General features: G+C 48.7%; 1 protein-coding gene across 2 annotated transcripts in view; it reads right to left on the bottom strand.

Moving 5' to 3' along the window:
- Window positions 1–12,986, bottom strand: part of PPP2R1A (protein phosphatase 2 scaffold subunit Aalpha) — a 28,369-nt gene extending 15,383 nt beyond the window's left edge. Inside the window, exons 1-3 of one of the 2 annotated variants that reach the window (XM_037130939.2) lie at window positions 12,806–12,986; window positions 6,726–6,816; window positions 3,038–3,138 (exon numbers count right to left, since the gene is read on the bottom strand). In XM_037130939.2, the coding sequence (XP_036986834.1) occupies window positions 3,038–3,138; window positions 6,726–6,816; window positions 12,806–12,883 (270 nt within the window). In that variant the 5' untranslated portion in view covers window positions 12,884–12,986. The remainder of the gene's footprint in view (window positions 1–3,037; window positions 3,139–6,725; window positions 6,817–12,805) is intronic. The other variant, XM_037130940.2, reaches the window with a different exon arrangement.
- Window positions 12,987–17,590: the final 4,604 nt, after the last annotated feature.

The raw sequence follows: 17,590 nt of genomic DNA, 5'->3' as shown, positions 1-17,590 counted from the left end.
AGAAGGTAGCATGGTGGTTTCAGAGGGCAGGGGGCGGGCGTTACTGGTCAACAAGCATAGTTTCACTTCGGGAAGGCAAGATGCAGAGACGGATGGTGGGGGTGGCCGCTCCACCGTGTGAATGTACATAGCACTGTACACTTATAAGGAAAACAGTAAAAATACATGTATATTTTACTACAATAAAACATTTTAAAAACAAATCAAATAAAGAAGTTTTTAAAAATCTCATTTATAAAAGGTTGGCAATGATTCAAGAGGAAAATGTAACACTGCACTGACCCGAGGCCCCCCCCCAGGGTAAGGCCTTTTGTCATAGGTCCTGCTAACTCTCCCAGGGTTGGGGGTTCAGGAACAGTTCACAGGGGTGCGGGTGGGAGGGTGATATCCCTGGGCTACTGCAGGGACTGGCAGTCAGCGTTTAGTGAGTGACGGGAATTGGAACTTATAGTAACCTATCATGGTCAGAAAGGCCTGGGGACCAAGGCTGAGCAGCAGTTAGTTATGGGTCTGTGCACCAGAGGGTACCGCTGGGACAGGTTCTTGCAGTGCAGTGCCGGGATGGCCCACACCAGGGTCACCCAGGAGGCACCCTCAGCACACACCTCAAGAGTCGGAGTCTAGGGTGGGGCCCAGGAAGGTGCACAGCCAGGAAACGTCAAGTGAAGACCCACCGTGATGGGGGCCTGTGTGTGAGTAATAGAGGGTGGGGTTCTCAAACTGAGACTAAGCCAGGTGGGAGAGGGAGAGGCAAAAATCCTAAAATCATCTGTTGTCTCAAGAAGAGAGGCTCCAGACTCTAAAAGGGATCCACCATTCCAAAAAGGTCAGGAGCTGTGGATACAGGAACAATCCTGGTGCTGCAGCTGCACAAGTACCTGGGAAATTAGTTCCATTTTACTACCAGCAAGACGGAAGGCTAGGTTGGGTCAGGCGCCCTTCTGGGTTCCCACAGCTCACAGTCCTTGCTCATACGTGTGGGATAAACAAACTGCATAATAGCTGTTCTCCATTTCTCGTAACTTGTCAAAATCCAGGTTAACAGCCTCCTCCTCCAGGAGGCCTTCCATGACCCTGCCCCCCATCTCATCTAAACTGGGTTAGGTGCCTCCTCTGGGTTCTAAGTAAAGGCCCCCGTTTCTCTCTTTCCCAGCTCTGAGCAGCCTCCGAAGCATTCAGGAGCCCTCTGAGGATGACACAGAGGAGAGGTAATGATTAAGAGGCAGCAACCTGGTCCAAATCCTGACTGCCTCTTTCCAGCTCAGGTAATTCACTTAAACCAACAGTGCCTCAGCTTCTCATCTATGAACTGGGGCGTTTCTCACAGGGTCACTGTGGGATGTGATGGGTTACTGCGCCTCAAGTACTTGACACATACGACACACTGAGCACTGAGTGAGTGTCAGCCACTCGGACCCAACTCCCATCTAGGTTCCCAGCACTGCCGGGCCCAGAGAGCCTCAGGATGTCTGCACTGGCCAGTACCAGAGGTTGCACATGACTGCTCCCCAGAAAGAAGTATGGAAAGACTGGGGTTCACCTCACTGAGAATGCCCATGGGAAGACTCTGCCCTGACTGGAGAAGGACCCCTGGGTGCCAGTGCTGACTCCCACAGAGCCTGAGTCCTACCCTACCTAGGAGCCCTGGAGTTCTTAGCAGCATTTTCTGCTCAAGTCCTCTGAGAAGCTACTGAAAACTATGCATTCTCAGAAGAGATGACAAAGGCCAGTGGCTGCAGAGAGTTCCATGGAGTTCAAGGGCTCCTTTCAGCCAGGCCCTGGACCTCCCGTTCCTCTTGTTACACAGCCCTGTTCTATGAGAAATGTAAACGAACTCATTCACATATAATTTCCTGTGTACGTACAAACATATTATACATGTACACACAGGTGAACGCTCAGATACCATCAATGAATGGCAATTATCAAATTCCCTTAGAGTTAATGCTGTTTGGGACAAAAGAAATCACCACACTTGATGAAATCAAAGATGTTTTACATACCACTAAAAGGAACAATGGCTGCTGATGTAACTGCGGAACACCATCAAGTGCAGCGACCAAAGTCTGAAATGTATCTTTAGAAACCATGAAATACAGCCCTGGCTAATGTAGCTCAGTGGATTGAGTGCGGGCCTGTGAACCAGAGGATCGAGGTTCGATTCCCAGGCAGGGCACATGCGTGGGCTGCAGGCCAGTTCCCAGCAGGGGACGCACGAGAGGCAACCATACATTGAAATTCCTCTCCCTCTCTCCTTCCCTTCCCATCTAAAGATAAATAAATAAAATCTTAAAAAGAAAAAAAACCATGAAATACAGAATGACTGGGGGTTCAAGAAACAGAGAAAACCATGGTCTGGGCCAGCTCTAAGGCAATTTCCTCCCAGATCACAGGACTGGAGTCCCCCCTCCTCCTCTCCTAGACAGCAGTTACTGTTAGCATCCGATCCATGTCTGTGTCCCTGGCCACCACAAGTACAGGGCAAGACAGGCAGGCAGTGGGAGGGGGCCTGAGGGAGAGTCCAACAGACATACCCGGAATCCCAGCTCTGCCACTTACTAGCCATGCGACCTTGGACAAAATGCTCAACCTCTGGTGCTCCGGTGGTTCATCTATAAAAAAGGAACCCTCCCTACCCCGACGGTGGACACAACCACATGACACAGGCATTCATGACAAAAGCAGCTAACACTTGCTAGGAGTTACTTTAGGAGTTACTGGGTGCCTAAGGGCTGCTTCTGCTTTTTCTTTTTTTTAAAGGTTTTATTTATTAAGGGCTTCTTAAGTCAATTATAAAGACAGGTGTTAATGAGTTCCACTTAGAGATGAGCAAAAGAACAGAGGGGCAAAGTAATTTTTACAAGTCACATAGTAAACCAGTGGGAGAAGCCAGCCTGACTCTCACACGAAGCCCTGACTTGTTGGATTAAAGTGAATGTCCCATCTGTTCTGAGATGACCCCCCGGTCCCTCAGACACTGTCCCCTCCTTGACTCCCAAGGGGAGGGCAAGGGTACTTCCCCACCTTCCAGACTCACCAGCAGGCAGTGCACGTACTCGGGGCCTCCCACCAGGGTGGTGAAGGTTCCCAGCTGCTCCGCCAGGGCCAAGAGGACCTCATCTTCGTCATAGATGGTGTCTGTGGGACCAAGACAGACTCTGTTCCAGTCACACCTGAAGTCTAACCCCAGCCCCTCAGTGACCTAAGCTGGAACAGGCAGCCTCACTCTGCTTCCTCAAACTATGAGCACTCACAACCCCCACACCCCAGGACTGGCAGAGATCAAGGCACAGGCCTGGGTCGATGACAGAGCGCCCAAGTACCACTTCTGCCCCCGACAAGGTACAGGATGCAGGATGAGTAAGACCACCTCTGAGTCTGTTCTACACCCGTAGAATGGTACTCCTCGCCTCCACCTCTCGTCGAGGGTCAGAAAGGAGCAAATGGTCCAGAGTGAGAGCAGAGCCAGTGAACAGGAGCTTTTGGCTCAGTCCAGCTTTCATCCTCAACACAGTCTCTCTGCAGGAACCTCTTTCCCTTTGGCCTCGGAATTTCTTCTCCATCCTTCGAGACTTAGTTCAGCTACCGCTTTTTGCCAAGAGTTCCTGACCAAATCAGACTGGTCCCTTCTCTGGGCTCCCCCAACTCGTGCCGCCTTTATCAGAGTCCCTTGTCACAGGAGTCCAGACTGGCTCTTCTCTGTGTCCCAGTTCCTGCCAGGGATCAGCACAGTGGGAGCCCAATCGGGTTTGCTGAAATAACTACATGACTGAGGGAAGAAGGCTCTCTCCTGATGCTGAAGACCTTTCCCTCCAGCTCCATCCATTCTTCCCTGAGGTGGTGGAACTGCTAACCTCCACAGCAGAAGATGCTAACATCCCCTAGCATCAAAACTTCCTGAGTTGAAAGTCAGACCTATGGCAATCCAGCCAGACTACATTTCCCAGGCTCCCCTACAGCTAGCATGGCCACATGACTATGCTCTGGCCAACGGGGTGGGAGTGGAAGTGGCAGGTTTGAGCTCTGGGTTACCTCCTTACCACAGCCCTCTTATGATGTCATGGCCATTGCCCCCATCTTATGGGGCTACTCCTCTTTTCTGATGTGGCAATGTCAGGGTCTAAAGGCAGATATCAAGCTACTTCCCTCTGTCTCAGGGAACCTACACTCAAAGGTCTTTGCCACAAAGCCACAAGGTGTGTTCAGGGCAAACCTCAGATTTCTGAGCATACTTTTCATTAATGTCTACCTGAGTCCAAGTCTTTAAACAGCAGGTTACTATGTAGCCTGATGACAGACACACAAGTGACTTAACTCACCTTGGAGCTCACCAATGTTTCACAAATTATGGCCAAAAATTACCACAGCACTGGTCTCTTTAACACAGTGAGGACATTATGTGGTAACTTCCCCTCATAATGCTGATTCTGAACCTTCTGTAGGCGGAAGCTCAAAGAAGGCTTTTAGCTTGTTCTGTTTGAAACAATATCAGCTTTTCTGAAAGACAGAATATATCTGCCACTTACTATTTTCAACACCTTATGATTTCTTAAAGCTCAAAGTACAGAAAATCTGGTATCACCTGGGATTACAGCAGCCCTAAGAAAACTTTCTCCTACATGAGGGGCTCCTCTTCAAGCTTATGGTTCCCATACTACTCTGTCCCTCACAGTCCCTTCACTTGCATTAATATTCTATGGGATTCGACAATATGATAAAGATAACACATACAACATTACACTCCCTAAACCTTCACAATGGCCCCAATTTGTATCACATGAGTATTTCCCGTTTAAAGGTGAGGCAACGAAGCCCGCTGAGGCTGAGAGAACCTGGCAGTCTAGCCCTGAGGTCTCTGCTCTTAGCTGCTGTCTCCCAAGGTGACATCTTGAATCTGACCTTCTTTCTCCCATCCCACCCTCAAAACAATACTGCCTTGCCCATAGGTTTATTTTTCTACATCTCATGCTCCCAACCTCTACCATCTATCTACAATGGCTGCCCTGCCTTCATCTACCGGATTAAACCCAAACTGCCACCTGGTAATCCAAGGCGTGCGAAATTCAACCCACCATCAACCCCCTTGCCCCTGCGCCTCTCCCTGGTGAATCGCCAGGTTCCAGCCCCCCTCCATTTGTAGTTTCTTCCCACCGATTTTCCTGCCCAGGATGCCTCCCTACCACCTCACTACAGAACTTGCCACCAGCACGGCAATGAGTGTTTTCTCCGGACCAGGCTCCGTGTGAAGCACTTTATCCTTCCACCGACCCTTTAGCTTAGGTCTGACACTTACAGATGAGGGACCTGAGGCAGACAGGTGGAGTGGCTCACCCAGGTTTGCCAAGCAGGCTGGAGGTTGGTGGCACCACGGGGTGTCAATCCCAGGTTCCTCCAACTTTTTCTTTCTCTACAACTTTTTAACTATTTTTTTACACTTTGCGTCATGCCCCTTGTCCCTTGCTGCCTTAGAAGTTATCCCTGTCTTAGCATTTGAAAGCCATCTGCTGGGGCCATCAGATGGGGCCATCTGCTCAGTGTCACATGTGCAGATGCCAACTCCTCACATGGCACTCGGAGGCAGATACACCTCTGCTCCTGAGTCATAGCTGTGTCACTGTGGGCAAGTCCCTGTACCTCTTCACACCTCACTTTCTCACGGATCAAATGAGGAAGGGGCAAGAAGCTCCACCCCCTCCTTCCCCAGGACTGTCACGAGGCCCGAGAGAGGATCGGATGTGAGAAAGCTCATCAGTGTCAAGGCTCTGTGTGACTCTGAGGCTTTTGTTGCAATTTTAATTCGTATAAAGTTGTAATGAGAATAATGGGGAGAGAGAATTTACTAGGAATTGGTGTCAGACATTGCCCTAAGTGCTGCGGCTCAACCTTCCCAGACAGGAGTGCTTAGAACAGGCTACCTGTTTACAGTTCAGCAGCACTTACCACATGCTGGGCACCGTTATAGCACTTTACATGTTATCTTAGTCTTCCTGTCAAGTTATACAATTATGCCCACTTCACACATGAAGAACTGGAAGCAGGCAGATATGAAATACCTCGTCTGAAGTCACATAGCTAGGAAGTAGTAGAGCTTGGATTTGAACCAAGGTAGTAGGGACCCGAAGACATTAACCAAAGCTGTGAGTTTGGAGCCAGCATGACTAGATAATATCCTGAGTCACTTCCAAACTGTATGACTTGAGGAAATAAACTATTTCATGTTTTCTTGCCTGCTTCCTCATCCAAAAAATGGGGGCTGTCTTACCTACCTTAGGAATTGCTGTGGGATTAACTTGGATAATGATGGTGACTGACTGAGCACAGGCACCAGGTCTGAGCAACAGGCAATAAACTCGCTCCTCACAAGAAAGGATTTAGCACAGTGCCGGGCACACAGTAAAGTATTGGAGATTATTATTATACATGTTCACCCTCATTTTACACATAAGACTATACAGAGAGTGAAGCCACCAGCTTCTAATGGCTGGAGTGCAGTTCATACCTGCCTTCACCTGCCTCCGGGCTCCTGTCCCCAATCCCTGCTCCTAACTTCCCAGATCATTTCCACAGAGGACTACACTTCTCTCGAGTCCCTGCCCACCCACGATGCCCAGCACAGGACGGACACTTACAAACAATCTGTTAAATCCACGGTGAAGCTCCTTATCCAGCAGGCACCACCTTGATAGTCCCCACTCCACCCGGGCCCCAGGACTGCACCTCATTACCTGTAAGGAAGGGCAGAAGCTCACTGCGGGTCCTTTCCACGCCGAGGGCCAAGGCGATGGTGGACAGCTTCTTGATACTATTGAGGCGAAGCTAATGAGAACAAGAAAAGGAGGGGGAAATGTGAGCAAGCCAAGACTCAAGGGAGTCTGACAGCACCCAGAACTAAGTATGTGTGAAGATACCAAATAACTAGGTGAACACCAACCAAGCCACTGTGACTTTGAGTCATTAAGTTGCCATGGGGGCCACAGCTTGAGCAAAGCATCTTTTGGGTCTTACTGGGCTGACATCCCTGCAGTGGCGCTCTCCAAGATCACTCTGTGGAAAAGCACACTCACCTTTCCCCAACTCCCTACCCACGCTCTCGCCCCCTCTTGCACCGTGGGTCACACTACACATCCACTCTGACAGCGGCAGTCATACCACAGAGCTCTTTCTCTGTGCCAGGCCCGGTACTAGTCCTTCAATGCTTTATATGTCTGAAGTCTTCTATAATAAAACTTTAGGGGAAGCAGTGACTTAGTTGCCTATCTCTTTCCTCTTTGTCACCTTCAAGCTAGGTCTCTGGCTCCTTCTGACAGGTGTGCTATGGGGAAATGTACATCTGGGCAAGAGCCGTAACAGGCAAGCAGCAGCCCTGAGGACAGTGAGATGCAGCAGAGAATATTTTTTTTAATTTACTTTTCGAGAGAGGGGAAGGGAAGGAGAAAGAGTGGGAAAGAAACATCAGTGTATGGTTGCCTCTCATGCGTCCCCTGCTGGGAACTGGCCTGCAACCCAGGCATGAGCCCTGACTGGGAATCGAACCATGATACTCTGGTTCGCAGGCCCGTGCTCAATCCACAGAGCTACACCAGCCAGGGCCTAGCAGAGAATATTATCTTGATGATGCCAGGAACAATAGCGGCTAATGTTTAGTGGATGCTTACCATGTACTTGGCAACATTCAAGGGATCAACATGCATAATGAACATACTTCTAGGCTCTGAGGTAGATATTGTCACTGGAATCCTTCCTTTACAGGCAAGGATGATGAGGCGCATAGAAGCTGCCACTTGCTGGAATGCAGCAGAGCCAGGAGCAGGAGCCAGGAGCAGAAGCCACGTACCCTGACCCTTAATCTGAACATCATGCTGTCACTCGGGGAAGATGCCGAAGAGGTGGACCCATGAGAATCAGGTCATCTCTGCCCTGGTGGAGAGCCTCTATCCTTCCACTGGCATCCTTGGAGATTCTGGGTTGGTATTGTTAAGAGTATATGCTGGGCCCTGGCTGGTGTGGACTGAGCATGGGCCTGTGAACCAAAGGGTCACCGGTTCAATTCCCAGTCAAGGCACATGCCTGGGTTGCAGGCCAGATCCCCAGTAGGGGGTATGCAAAAGGCAACCACACACTGATGTTTCTCTCCCTCTCTTTCTCCTTCCCTTCCCATCTGCCTAAAAATAAATAAATAAAATATATTTTTTAAGTATCTGCTGGTTTCTTTAGTAGACAGCACTATAAAGGTTTATGAAAGGCAGCACGGGCTGGTGCTTTGGAGCTGCACCGCCTGTGTTCAAAGCTAAGAAGCTGCTTTACATATTAGCTGTGGGATCTGGCGCCACATTATGCACCTTTCCAAGCTTCAATTTTCTTATCTGTGAAATTGGATTATAATATCTACCCTCAGAAGGTTACAGGGACTACCAAGTGACATAATACTGGGAACACCCTAGCATCAGAGGTAGATCAATAATGGCAGTACGACCACCTCACCCTGTTGACAGGGTCCTGGTGTTGTTTGGGTACCAAAAGAGGCACGAGTTACAGTTGGTTAACTGTCCACCAAGGTCTCTTTCCGCCCTCCCGCAGTGAAAAAATAAAGAGAGCAAATATATCCATGGTACTTACTATTACTATGTGCCAGGCAGTTCCAGGCATTTTTTAACTCATTTGATCCTTACACCAATCTCATAAGGTAAATATAGGATCACCTCACAGCAGAGAAAGGAAAGGCTAAGGGAGGTGAAGAAACCTCATGCACTTGTAGGTGGCAGAAGTGGGATCTGAACCCCAGCCAGCTAGCTCTTAACCTGTAACCACCACCAACCTGTATTTGTTTGTTTATTGGGGGTAGGGGAAAGGGGGGCCATGCACCTCTTTACCAGACCTAATAGTGACCACAATTTTGAAACAGAGAAAGCATCAACAACACTAGATCTACAATGGCCAAAATGAAAAAGGAACAGTCATGATTTTCTATTGGTGACAGTCATAGGTTTTACTAAGAGTACTTACAATACGCTCTTCTGATACTAGAGTTCATAATAGAAGGGGAAGTTAAATTTGATTTAAAGGTTAGAGAAAATAAAGATGTTATTCTTCTCATCCAAATTCATGGACCTGCCCTAAAAATACAGATTGGACCTCAAATGAAGAGCTGCATTGGCTATACTGTTGCTCCTTACCCCTTGGTTTTCAGCTGTGCACACGACCCCCACCCACCAACACAGGAAATTTCCTAATCACTTTTGCATCTGGATTTTACTATGAGTTTAATGTGTGGTCAATGAAATCCAAACGGGAATGCTGTTGTGTGACTTCTAGGGAGTGTCCTTATGGGGGAGAGCTGGTCAGGTCAGGTCATAGCTTTTTCCTCTCCTGTCTGGAATGGGGCTATGATGGCTGGGGCTTTAGCGGCCATCATGGGACCCAGAGGTAACCTGGGGGATAAGGAGGGTGGATGGACAACAGGCAAGCCTGGGGCGCTAGCACCACACAGTGCCACATCAGCTTGTACTGCCACCAGCTTTTCTGATCACGAGTCAGAAATAAACTTCAAGCTCATTTATTTTATTTAGAGTTTTCCTATTACTTACAGCTAAACTTAATCCCGACTAACAAACACATGATCTAGTTCTGGACAGAGACATAAGAGCAAGTCAGCTGAAGAGCTCCCGGGGAAGATTTTCCTCCTTGGCAAAAGGACAAGAAACACCTCTGTCTTGGAACAGCCCCTGCTTTTAGCAAAGACTTATTGAGAGCTGATGCGACAGCAAGTTTGTGACCGTAGGAAGCAGGTGAAAAGGGCACAAATTCTGACCCAAATTCTATAATATTCTTGTTAGTAATAAAGGGAAAATGAACCCTTTACTTGTTTAAACAACTACTCATTGGGTTCTCTATAACATTTCTGATAGAACGGCTATTAATATCAGTAAGAAATCATCCCATTTAAAGAGTACTTACTATGTATAAAGCTCAGGACTTTACATACGTTCTCTCTTGTGATTCCTTTTTTAAAAAAATATTTTATATATGAGATTCATTGATATATGAAAGATACGCTGATTGGCTGCCTCTTACACACCCCCAACTGAGGATCCAGCCCACAACCCAGGCATGTGCCTTAACTGGGAATCGAACTGGTGACCCTTGGGTTGGCAGGCCAGCATTCAATCCACGGAGCCACAACAGCCAGGGCTCTTGTAATTCTTGCAACAAACCCATGAGGCAGATACCACATTCGTGTTTATTTTAGACAAGGAAACTGATAGGGAAATGCAGGTCGCCCAGTGAATTCATGACGGGGCCTGGAACTTGAACCTATGTTCCTCACCACCATCCAACCAACTTCTTTTTTGGTTTATACTCTTAGATGGCAACCTTATTTCTAAGTTCTTCTTCACCAAATCCCCGGGTACTGTATAAAAAGGGGTCAGAGCCTGTCATGTCCTATTTCTAAGATGTGGACACCACAGGCATGCTGCCACAGGGTCTTAGACAGTACCCTGGCCAAGTGTGTCTTCTACCTTTTCTTCCACTTCACAAGAAAATCAAGGCCCAGAAGGGCTGAGTAACTCATAGCATGGCCAGACCCTGGTCTACTTTCTCCCATGGCACTGCCTCCTGTGCATTACCTCCAGTACTAGATTTTCCTTTGGGAATGGAGCAGGGGGGCAAAAGCCAAGGAATACAGGCAGCCTCTGGAAGCTGGAAAAGGCAAGAAGACAGATTCTCCCCTGGAGACTCCATGAGGGAAGCAGTCCTGCCAACACCTTGATTTTAGCCCAGTGAGATCCCTGGCAGATTTGTGACTCTCCATCTCATCACTGTGGACATTTTGGGCAGATAATTCATTGCCGTGGGGCCTGTCCTGAGAATTGCAGGAAATTCTCCAGCTCTCCTGACCTTTATGCACTAGATACCAGTTAACACCTCAGTTGTGACAACCCACAATGTCTCCAGACATTATCAAATAAAAATGTCTCCTAGTGGGCAAAACCGCCATCACCTGCGTGTTCTTTCTTCCTGGAAGGCACTTCCGCAGCTTCTTCCAGGGGCTAGGTCCTTCTGATCCCATTTTAACTCTGCATCCTCAGAGGTCCCTTCCCTGACTGGCCCACCTCGTGCCTCCTGTGCACTCTGCCCAGACAGCCTCCTGACTCCTTCCCTGCCTCCTTCAAGTCTTTGTTCCAACATCACTTTCTCAACAAGGCCTTCCTTGAACACTCTTGAAAACTTCACTCCCCACCCCTCTTCATTTTTTCTTAGCACTATCCCCATCTAAGAGACAACACATTTTATTGACTGTCTTGCTTATCATCTGTTTCCCCTCACTACAAGGTAAGCTCATCAGAGGTTTTTGTCTGGTTCTCTGCTGTGTATCTGCGCCCCCCACAAAGTACAGGCCCCCACAAATATTTACTGGGTTACCATTACAACATCCTGCTGTTTCCTTCCCATGACAACTCACTCAAGCTACTCGAGTATTCAGCTCTGTTTCACATCTGTCTCTTATATAACAATCTATGTCAGCACTATATCAACACTGTACCTGACAAGTAGCAGGTATTCAGTGAACAAATGAGTTCATACAGCAGCCCTATGAACTAGATAATTACCTCTACTGGAGAGAAGAGGAAAGCTCCCTAAGCCACTGAAGGCTCAGGGAGCTGAACTAACCTGCCCGTGTAAATCAGCAAGTGGAAGAGCCGGCCATACAGCCACAGCCTGTGTCACTCCAGAACCAGCAATGTACTCAACCAGAACCTCAGTGGCTGGGCTCAGGGCGACCAGCTTTCTTTTATAAATAGGGAAATGGAGGCCCAAAGGGCGAATGGGACCTCTTTAGCTACCACTCCCGATAATTAGAGCTAACATTCATTGGGCTCTTATAAGAGGCCACACACCGTTCTATGGACACTTGCATTATTAACTCGTTCAGTCCCTCACCACTCCCCGAAGAGGCCGCGACTATTACTATTAGCCTACATTTCGTGGAAAGCAGGGGTCCAGAGCATTTAAGTAATCCGTCCAAGATACGCGGCGGGTGGCAGGTGAACCTAGCTGGACAAACCGTGGAGTCCTAACTCTTCTCAATCCCACGCCAGCCAGGCTCTAGGACCTGACCTTTGTCTATCCCACTCATCAGAATGTGTCAGCCCCTTTAGTCAAGCTCCCGCAACCGGGACAATGGGAGGGTCCCTGAAGCTGGGCGGGGCTCCACCTCCCAACTCTTTCCTAAATTTAGCAAGATCGCCCGCCCTACAAGGTGGAGCGTCTTTGACCCCCAACCGCAAACCGAACCGGAAGGTAGGGCAGGTATTGGGAAGGCAGCTTTCACCTCTCATTTCCCATTTGGGGAATTGACCCCGCGGCGCTGAGGCCCAGTATCCGAAACCCAGAAAAAGACAAAAACGCACAGGGGTTCGACCAATCAGGCGGCCCCTCCCCCACTCGGATCCAACCCCAAGGGCCCATTCAGAGGCCGCTGCCAATCGCCGAGCCCTCCCCTCTTTCGAACCCTGGCGGCCGACTTCCCACCCTTCTGCGGCCTTCCAGGCCCTGAACCGCCGCGCGCACTTAGCAGGCCTGGGACCCTCGAGGTTCGCCCTCGCTCCCGCCCTCCGCTGGGCCGACACCCAATCCTGGGCGCCGTCTCCTCGAGTCGAGGTATCCGGAGCGAGGAGAGCTGGACGCTGATTGGCCGCCACCCCCTTCCGCCACTCCCAGCGAACACCTAGCCTTTACCGCGAGAGCCGCCAGCGCTCCCTGGTCCCCTTTCCCTCCTTCCCAAAGATCCCCGTGGCCTCCGGACCTGAACATCCTCGTTGCGGAGCTCGTCTATAAGCACCGCGATGGGGTAGAGGGAGTCGTCGCCGTCGGCCGCCGCCATCTTGGCTCCGTCCCCGTTCCGGTCAGACTGCAGCCCAAGCCGTACTGATTTCGGAATGGGGAGGGGCACAGCCCGGAGGAGGAGAAGGAGGAGGAGGAAAGACGATCGTGGGGACACCCGAGCCACTTTACAGGGGCTGCCCCTCGGTTATTGGCCGCTCTTAGTGGGACGAGCCCGCATTTCTTTGGTCCGGACTAATAAGGTCCCGCCCACTAGCCCATTTGCTATTGGTCGGAGAAAGGCAGTAAAGCCTGCCGCGGCCAAGAGGGGGTGGGTAGGAAATGGAAGTACGTTGTATCTCAGCGACCCACACTGTACCCGCCTACGTCGCTACTAGCAACGGCCGAGATGAGCAGTTGTTTCCAGCCAGTGAAAAGCAGGTTTGATTGGCGTCGAAGCCCGCCATTCTGCGGATCCTGGATAAAAATTCTGCGCATGCGTCTTAGAAATACATGACGTCGTCGGGGTCAGCCCAAACTTTCTGCGGGTTCTGGCTTGTGAGGCCACTGCTCTGTCGGTTGAGGGGCGGTCTTCCCGCGCCTTTGTGCCAGAAAGGAAGACTGGGTTTTTAATTTAGTACGCCCTATTATGTTTAGGCCCAGAGGAGGGTGGTGATTTGCTTTAATGTTTGGATTAAAAATCAAGCCCCTTGTGGACCCTGGTTGATGTGTCCCAGTTGCTGGAGCGTTTTCTGGTAACCGAAACATGGCGTATTCGATCCCCGACCCAGCGTGTTTCTCTCCCTTCCTTTACCTCTCTCTAAAAAACAGTGAAAAAATGTCCTTGGGTGAGAATTAAAAAACAAAAAAGGACAAGCCCCTCGGGCTGGTCTTCAACACCCTTGTGCCTCTAATTTCTGAATCCTCTCTGGGCATACCCCATACCGCCCACTTGAGCTCTCCGGAGAATTACGGCCCTCTGAGCTGCAAGCGAATCGCTTTTTCATGCACAAACCGTACCTCCTACTTGGAGAGCTTTTCCTGCTCAATTTTCAGATCTTTACATTCGGTGTCTACCCTCTCCCTCATTTCAGGCTTGGCCCTCAAGCCCCCAGAGCCAAATAATCCCTCTTCCTTCTCTCTGTCTTTGTCTCAAAAGTGCCATCCCTGGGGCTGCGGCTGTGATCGTGTCTTGGAGTCGGGAGCTGGGACAGGCAGACTTTACTCTGTTCCTACTTCACCCAACGCAGTCCCTCGCACCTGCAATCTTAAGAACACTCTAACTGAGGGAGTTGAGGGATGGGGAGGCCTGAAATGCTCCTTCCCCCTTAATTATGTCACCTGAGTAGGATTCCTGGATAGGTCTGAATAATCCAAGCCATCTTTTTCAAAGAACCCCTACCCAATCTGTTTAGGAAACCCATTAATGGGGTGGGGGTGGGGCACTTGCATAATTCACACCTTGACCTCCGTATTAGGATTTCCCCCCACCCACCAGCTCAGTGAGACTGGTTCTTAGCTAAGGGTGCAGTTTATATCTTAAAATTAGACTTGTCAACTATATCACAATAAAACAAAAAAAGGTACAGAGGGAGCTTGCACATCAGAAACAGGCATAATCAGCAGCTTGATTGTGGTCACTCTCCAAGAACAGACCTTACCACCCGCATCTAAATGAGTAACCTAGACAATTGTTTTAGCATTGCAATTAGTTTCCACAGTTCACAACCCAAAAGTAGGGTGTCCTTAATCTGTAGTTTTCCAAGTGGTGCACTAAATGTCTGGACCACTGGCAGCAGTCCAGGTACCTGAGAGCTGACCACTGAAGGGAACCTCCATATCTGATTTCAGTTCTGCACTGCTGGCACTGAGACAAAACAGCCACTGCGCCCACGGGGCACCATTAGGTTTTAGCTTAAAACCATCAGTGAACCAGGGCCCTGCAATTAGGGGAATCACAGAGGATGGGGGTTCCTAGTGCTAGTGGCTTTGGCTGCAGTGTGACACTTAAAATTTCCAATGTAAAGGACAGGAACCACTTGTTCCTGTAAAGCGGAGGTGTTGCTGGGGCCGGACTAGCTTCATTCTTGAATGTGTGCTCGGCAGGAAATGCAGGAATTTTTGGACCTCTCCTACTCTCTGGGTACTGGAGTCCAAATCGAGTCATTCCAAATTTATAAATCAAGCCTGTTAAAAAGGAGGCTGCAGGTCCAAAGTGGAGTCACTTGCAGGAAACCCTACATCAGCAAAACAAGACCTAATACCTAATCTAATGGCAGTTTCAAGAGCTCTTGGAATTTGACCTTTGACCACTCCACCTGGAATTACCTGAGCAGCACCAGTGAGGTAAAATTTGTCACCTTCCATTCCCCTTATAAGGCAATCCCTCCCTCTTGCTGAAAACTGCATTTTGCTAAAAAAATTTTTTCTGATTCCTCTCTTTCCACCTTTAAAAATCTTTCCTTGTCTGTAGCCCTTTGGAGCTCCTTTCTATTTGCTAGATGGAATGTTGCTAGATTAAGGAATCATTAAATAAAGCTACCATGATCTTTAGATTTCCTTGTTTGAATTTATGTTATTTATCAAGCCAGAGTTTCACATGTTCCTAAAAGTCACACTTCAGTTTTGAAAATGCCCGATTAGTAATCTAATTACTGCCTTCAAAAGTGTACCTGTTACCCCTGTCAGGTATGGCTCAGTGGTCTGAGTGCTGGCCAGTGAACCAAAGGGTGACTGGTTCAATTCCCAGTCAGGGCACATACCTGAGTTGCAGGCCAGGTCCCCAGTAGGGGCCATGTGAGAGGCAACCACACATTGATGTTTCTCTTCTTTTTCTCCCTCTTCCCCTCTCCTGAAAAATAAATAAAATAAACTGTACCTATTAGCTGTGTCAGGGTGGCCCTGAGTTCATTCACCAAATGGGCCCTCTTCCCTAAGGTGAACCTGCTGCTTTTGCTAGAGGCTCCAAATGACAAAATCATCACTCACAGACATGTGCCACCTTCCATCTCCCAGAAAAGTAAGGACTTGGTCTCCTGTAGATGGTGGGGAGCCAGAGCGACAACAGACATGTCTTCCCCGCTGGGAGGACTGAGCTCAGTACATCTGCTCATAGGGTCCCAATCAACTGTAGATGTCGCTGGGACTCTGCATATGGTCAGGGTACATCAGCCTCACTCACTGGCAGAGAGGCGATAGCCCATTAGGGTTGTGGAGACAGGCCTCCAACCTGCCAACAAAGAGAATATCATTCATACAATTAAAAACTGTATCAGAAGTGGCACTTGATCTAAAAAACTCAAGCTGTACTCTGGTGACAGTTGACGGTAGTTTGTCTGCACTACCTGACCTCACTGACTAGGATAATCTCCTCTGGCACTAAGGGGCTGGGGAAGCACAGGCAAGTCACACATAATCCCTATTCTGATGCAGAAACAAAAGAATGTTACCTTTTCCCAAGCCGCCCTGCTACGATCTGTGTGGGTCCCACAAAATTCACATATTGTAATCTGACCATAAAGGTCATGGTATTAGGAGGTGGAAACTTTGGGAGGTGATTAGGTCATGAGTGCAGTTATTATGGATGAGATTGATGTCATTCAATAACAGGCCTGATTGAGATCCCTGGCCTGTGTGGCTTGGTTGGAGTGTCATCCTGTAGCTCAAAGTTTTCGGGTTCAATCCCCAATTGAGACGCATAGGATCCCCGTTCTGAGTGCATATGGGAGGCAACCAGTCAATGCTTCTCTCTTGCATCGATGTTTCTCTCCCTTATTCTCTTTCTAAAAGCAATGAAAAATATCTTTGGGTGAGGATAAAAAAAATTAAGTGGTTTTAAAAAGAAAAAGAAAAAAGAGGACTGAGAGATCTCCCTTAACCCCTTCTCCTTTGCAAAGGTACACGGACAAGTTTTTCACCCTGGCGAGATCGCTCACCCAACTGCTATACCCTGACCTCAGACTTAAAGCTTCCAGAATTGGGAGATAGAAATTGTTTATTAGGCACTCTTTTTTTTTTAATTATTTTATTGTTCAAGTACAGTTGTCTACATTTTACGCCCCCACTGCCCCCTGACCCCAGCCATCCCCACCTCCCTCCCCTGATTGCACCCCCACCTTGGTTTTGTCTATATGTCCTTTATAGTTGTTTCTGAAAAATTTCTCCCCTTTCCCCCCATTATCTCCTTACCTCCCCACTGATTACTGTCAGATTGTTCTTTTTTTTTTTTTTAAGATTTCATTTATTTACTTTTAGACAGGAAGGGAGGGAGAAAGAGAGGGAGAGAAACATCGATGTGTATTTGCCTCTTGCACATGCTCCCCACAACTGGGAACCTGGCCTGTAACCCAGGCATGTGCCCTGACTGGGAATTGAACCAGTGACCCTTTGGTTGGTTCACAGGCTGGAGCTGAATCCACTGAGCCATAGCGGCCAGGGCAGATTGTTCTTAATTTCAATGTCTCTGGTTATATTTTGCTTGTTTGTTTTGTTGATTAGGTTCCACTTAAAGATGCGATCATATGGTGTTGTCTTTCAGTGCCCAGCTTATTTCACTTAGCATAATGCTCTCCAGTTACATCCATGCTGTCAGGCACTCTTGTCTGTGGAATTGTGTTACAGCAGCCTGAACAGACTGACGTGGGCCCCATCTGTCTCACCGAGTCCAATTCCCTCTGCTATGAGGAGACATACAAAGGCTATTCATACAGGGCTCAGTCCCCCCATCCATCCTCTGTGCCAAGCCTGTCAGAAAAGCGGTTAATGTTTT

This window comes from Artibeus jamaicensis, unplaced genomic scaffold (genome assembly GCF_021234435.1).
Source record: "Artibeus jamaicensis isolate MK-2021 breed Jamaican fruit bat unplaced genomic scaffold, CSHL_Jam_final scaffold_804, whole genome shotgun sequence".
NCBI lineage: Eukaryota > Metazoa > Chordata > Mammalia > Chiroptera > Phyllostomidae > Artibeus > Artibeus jamaicensis.
The sequence above is the reverse complement of the archived record's forward strand: the minus strand, read 5'-3'. Positions and strand labels throughout refer to the sequence as shown.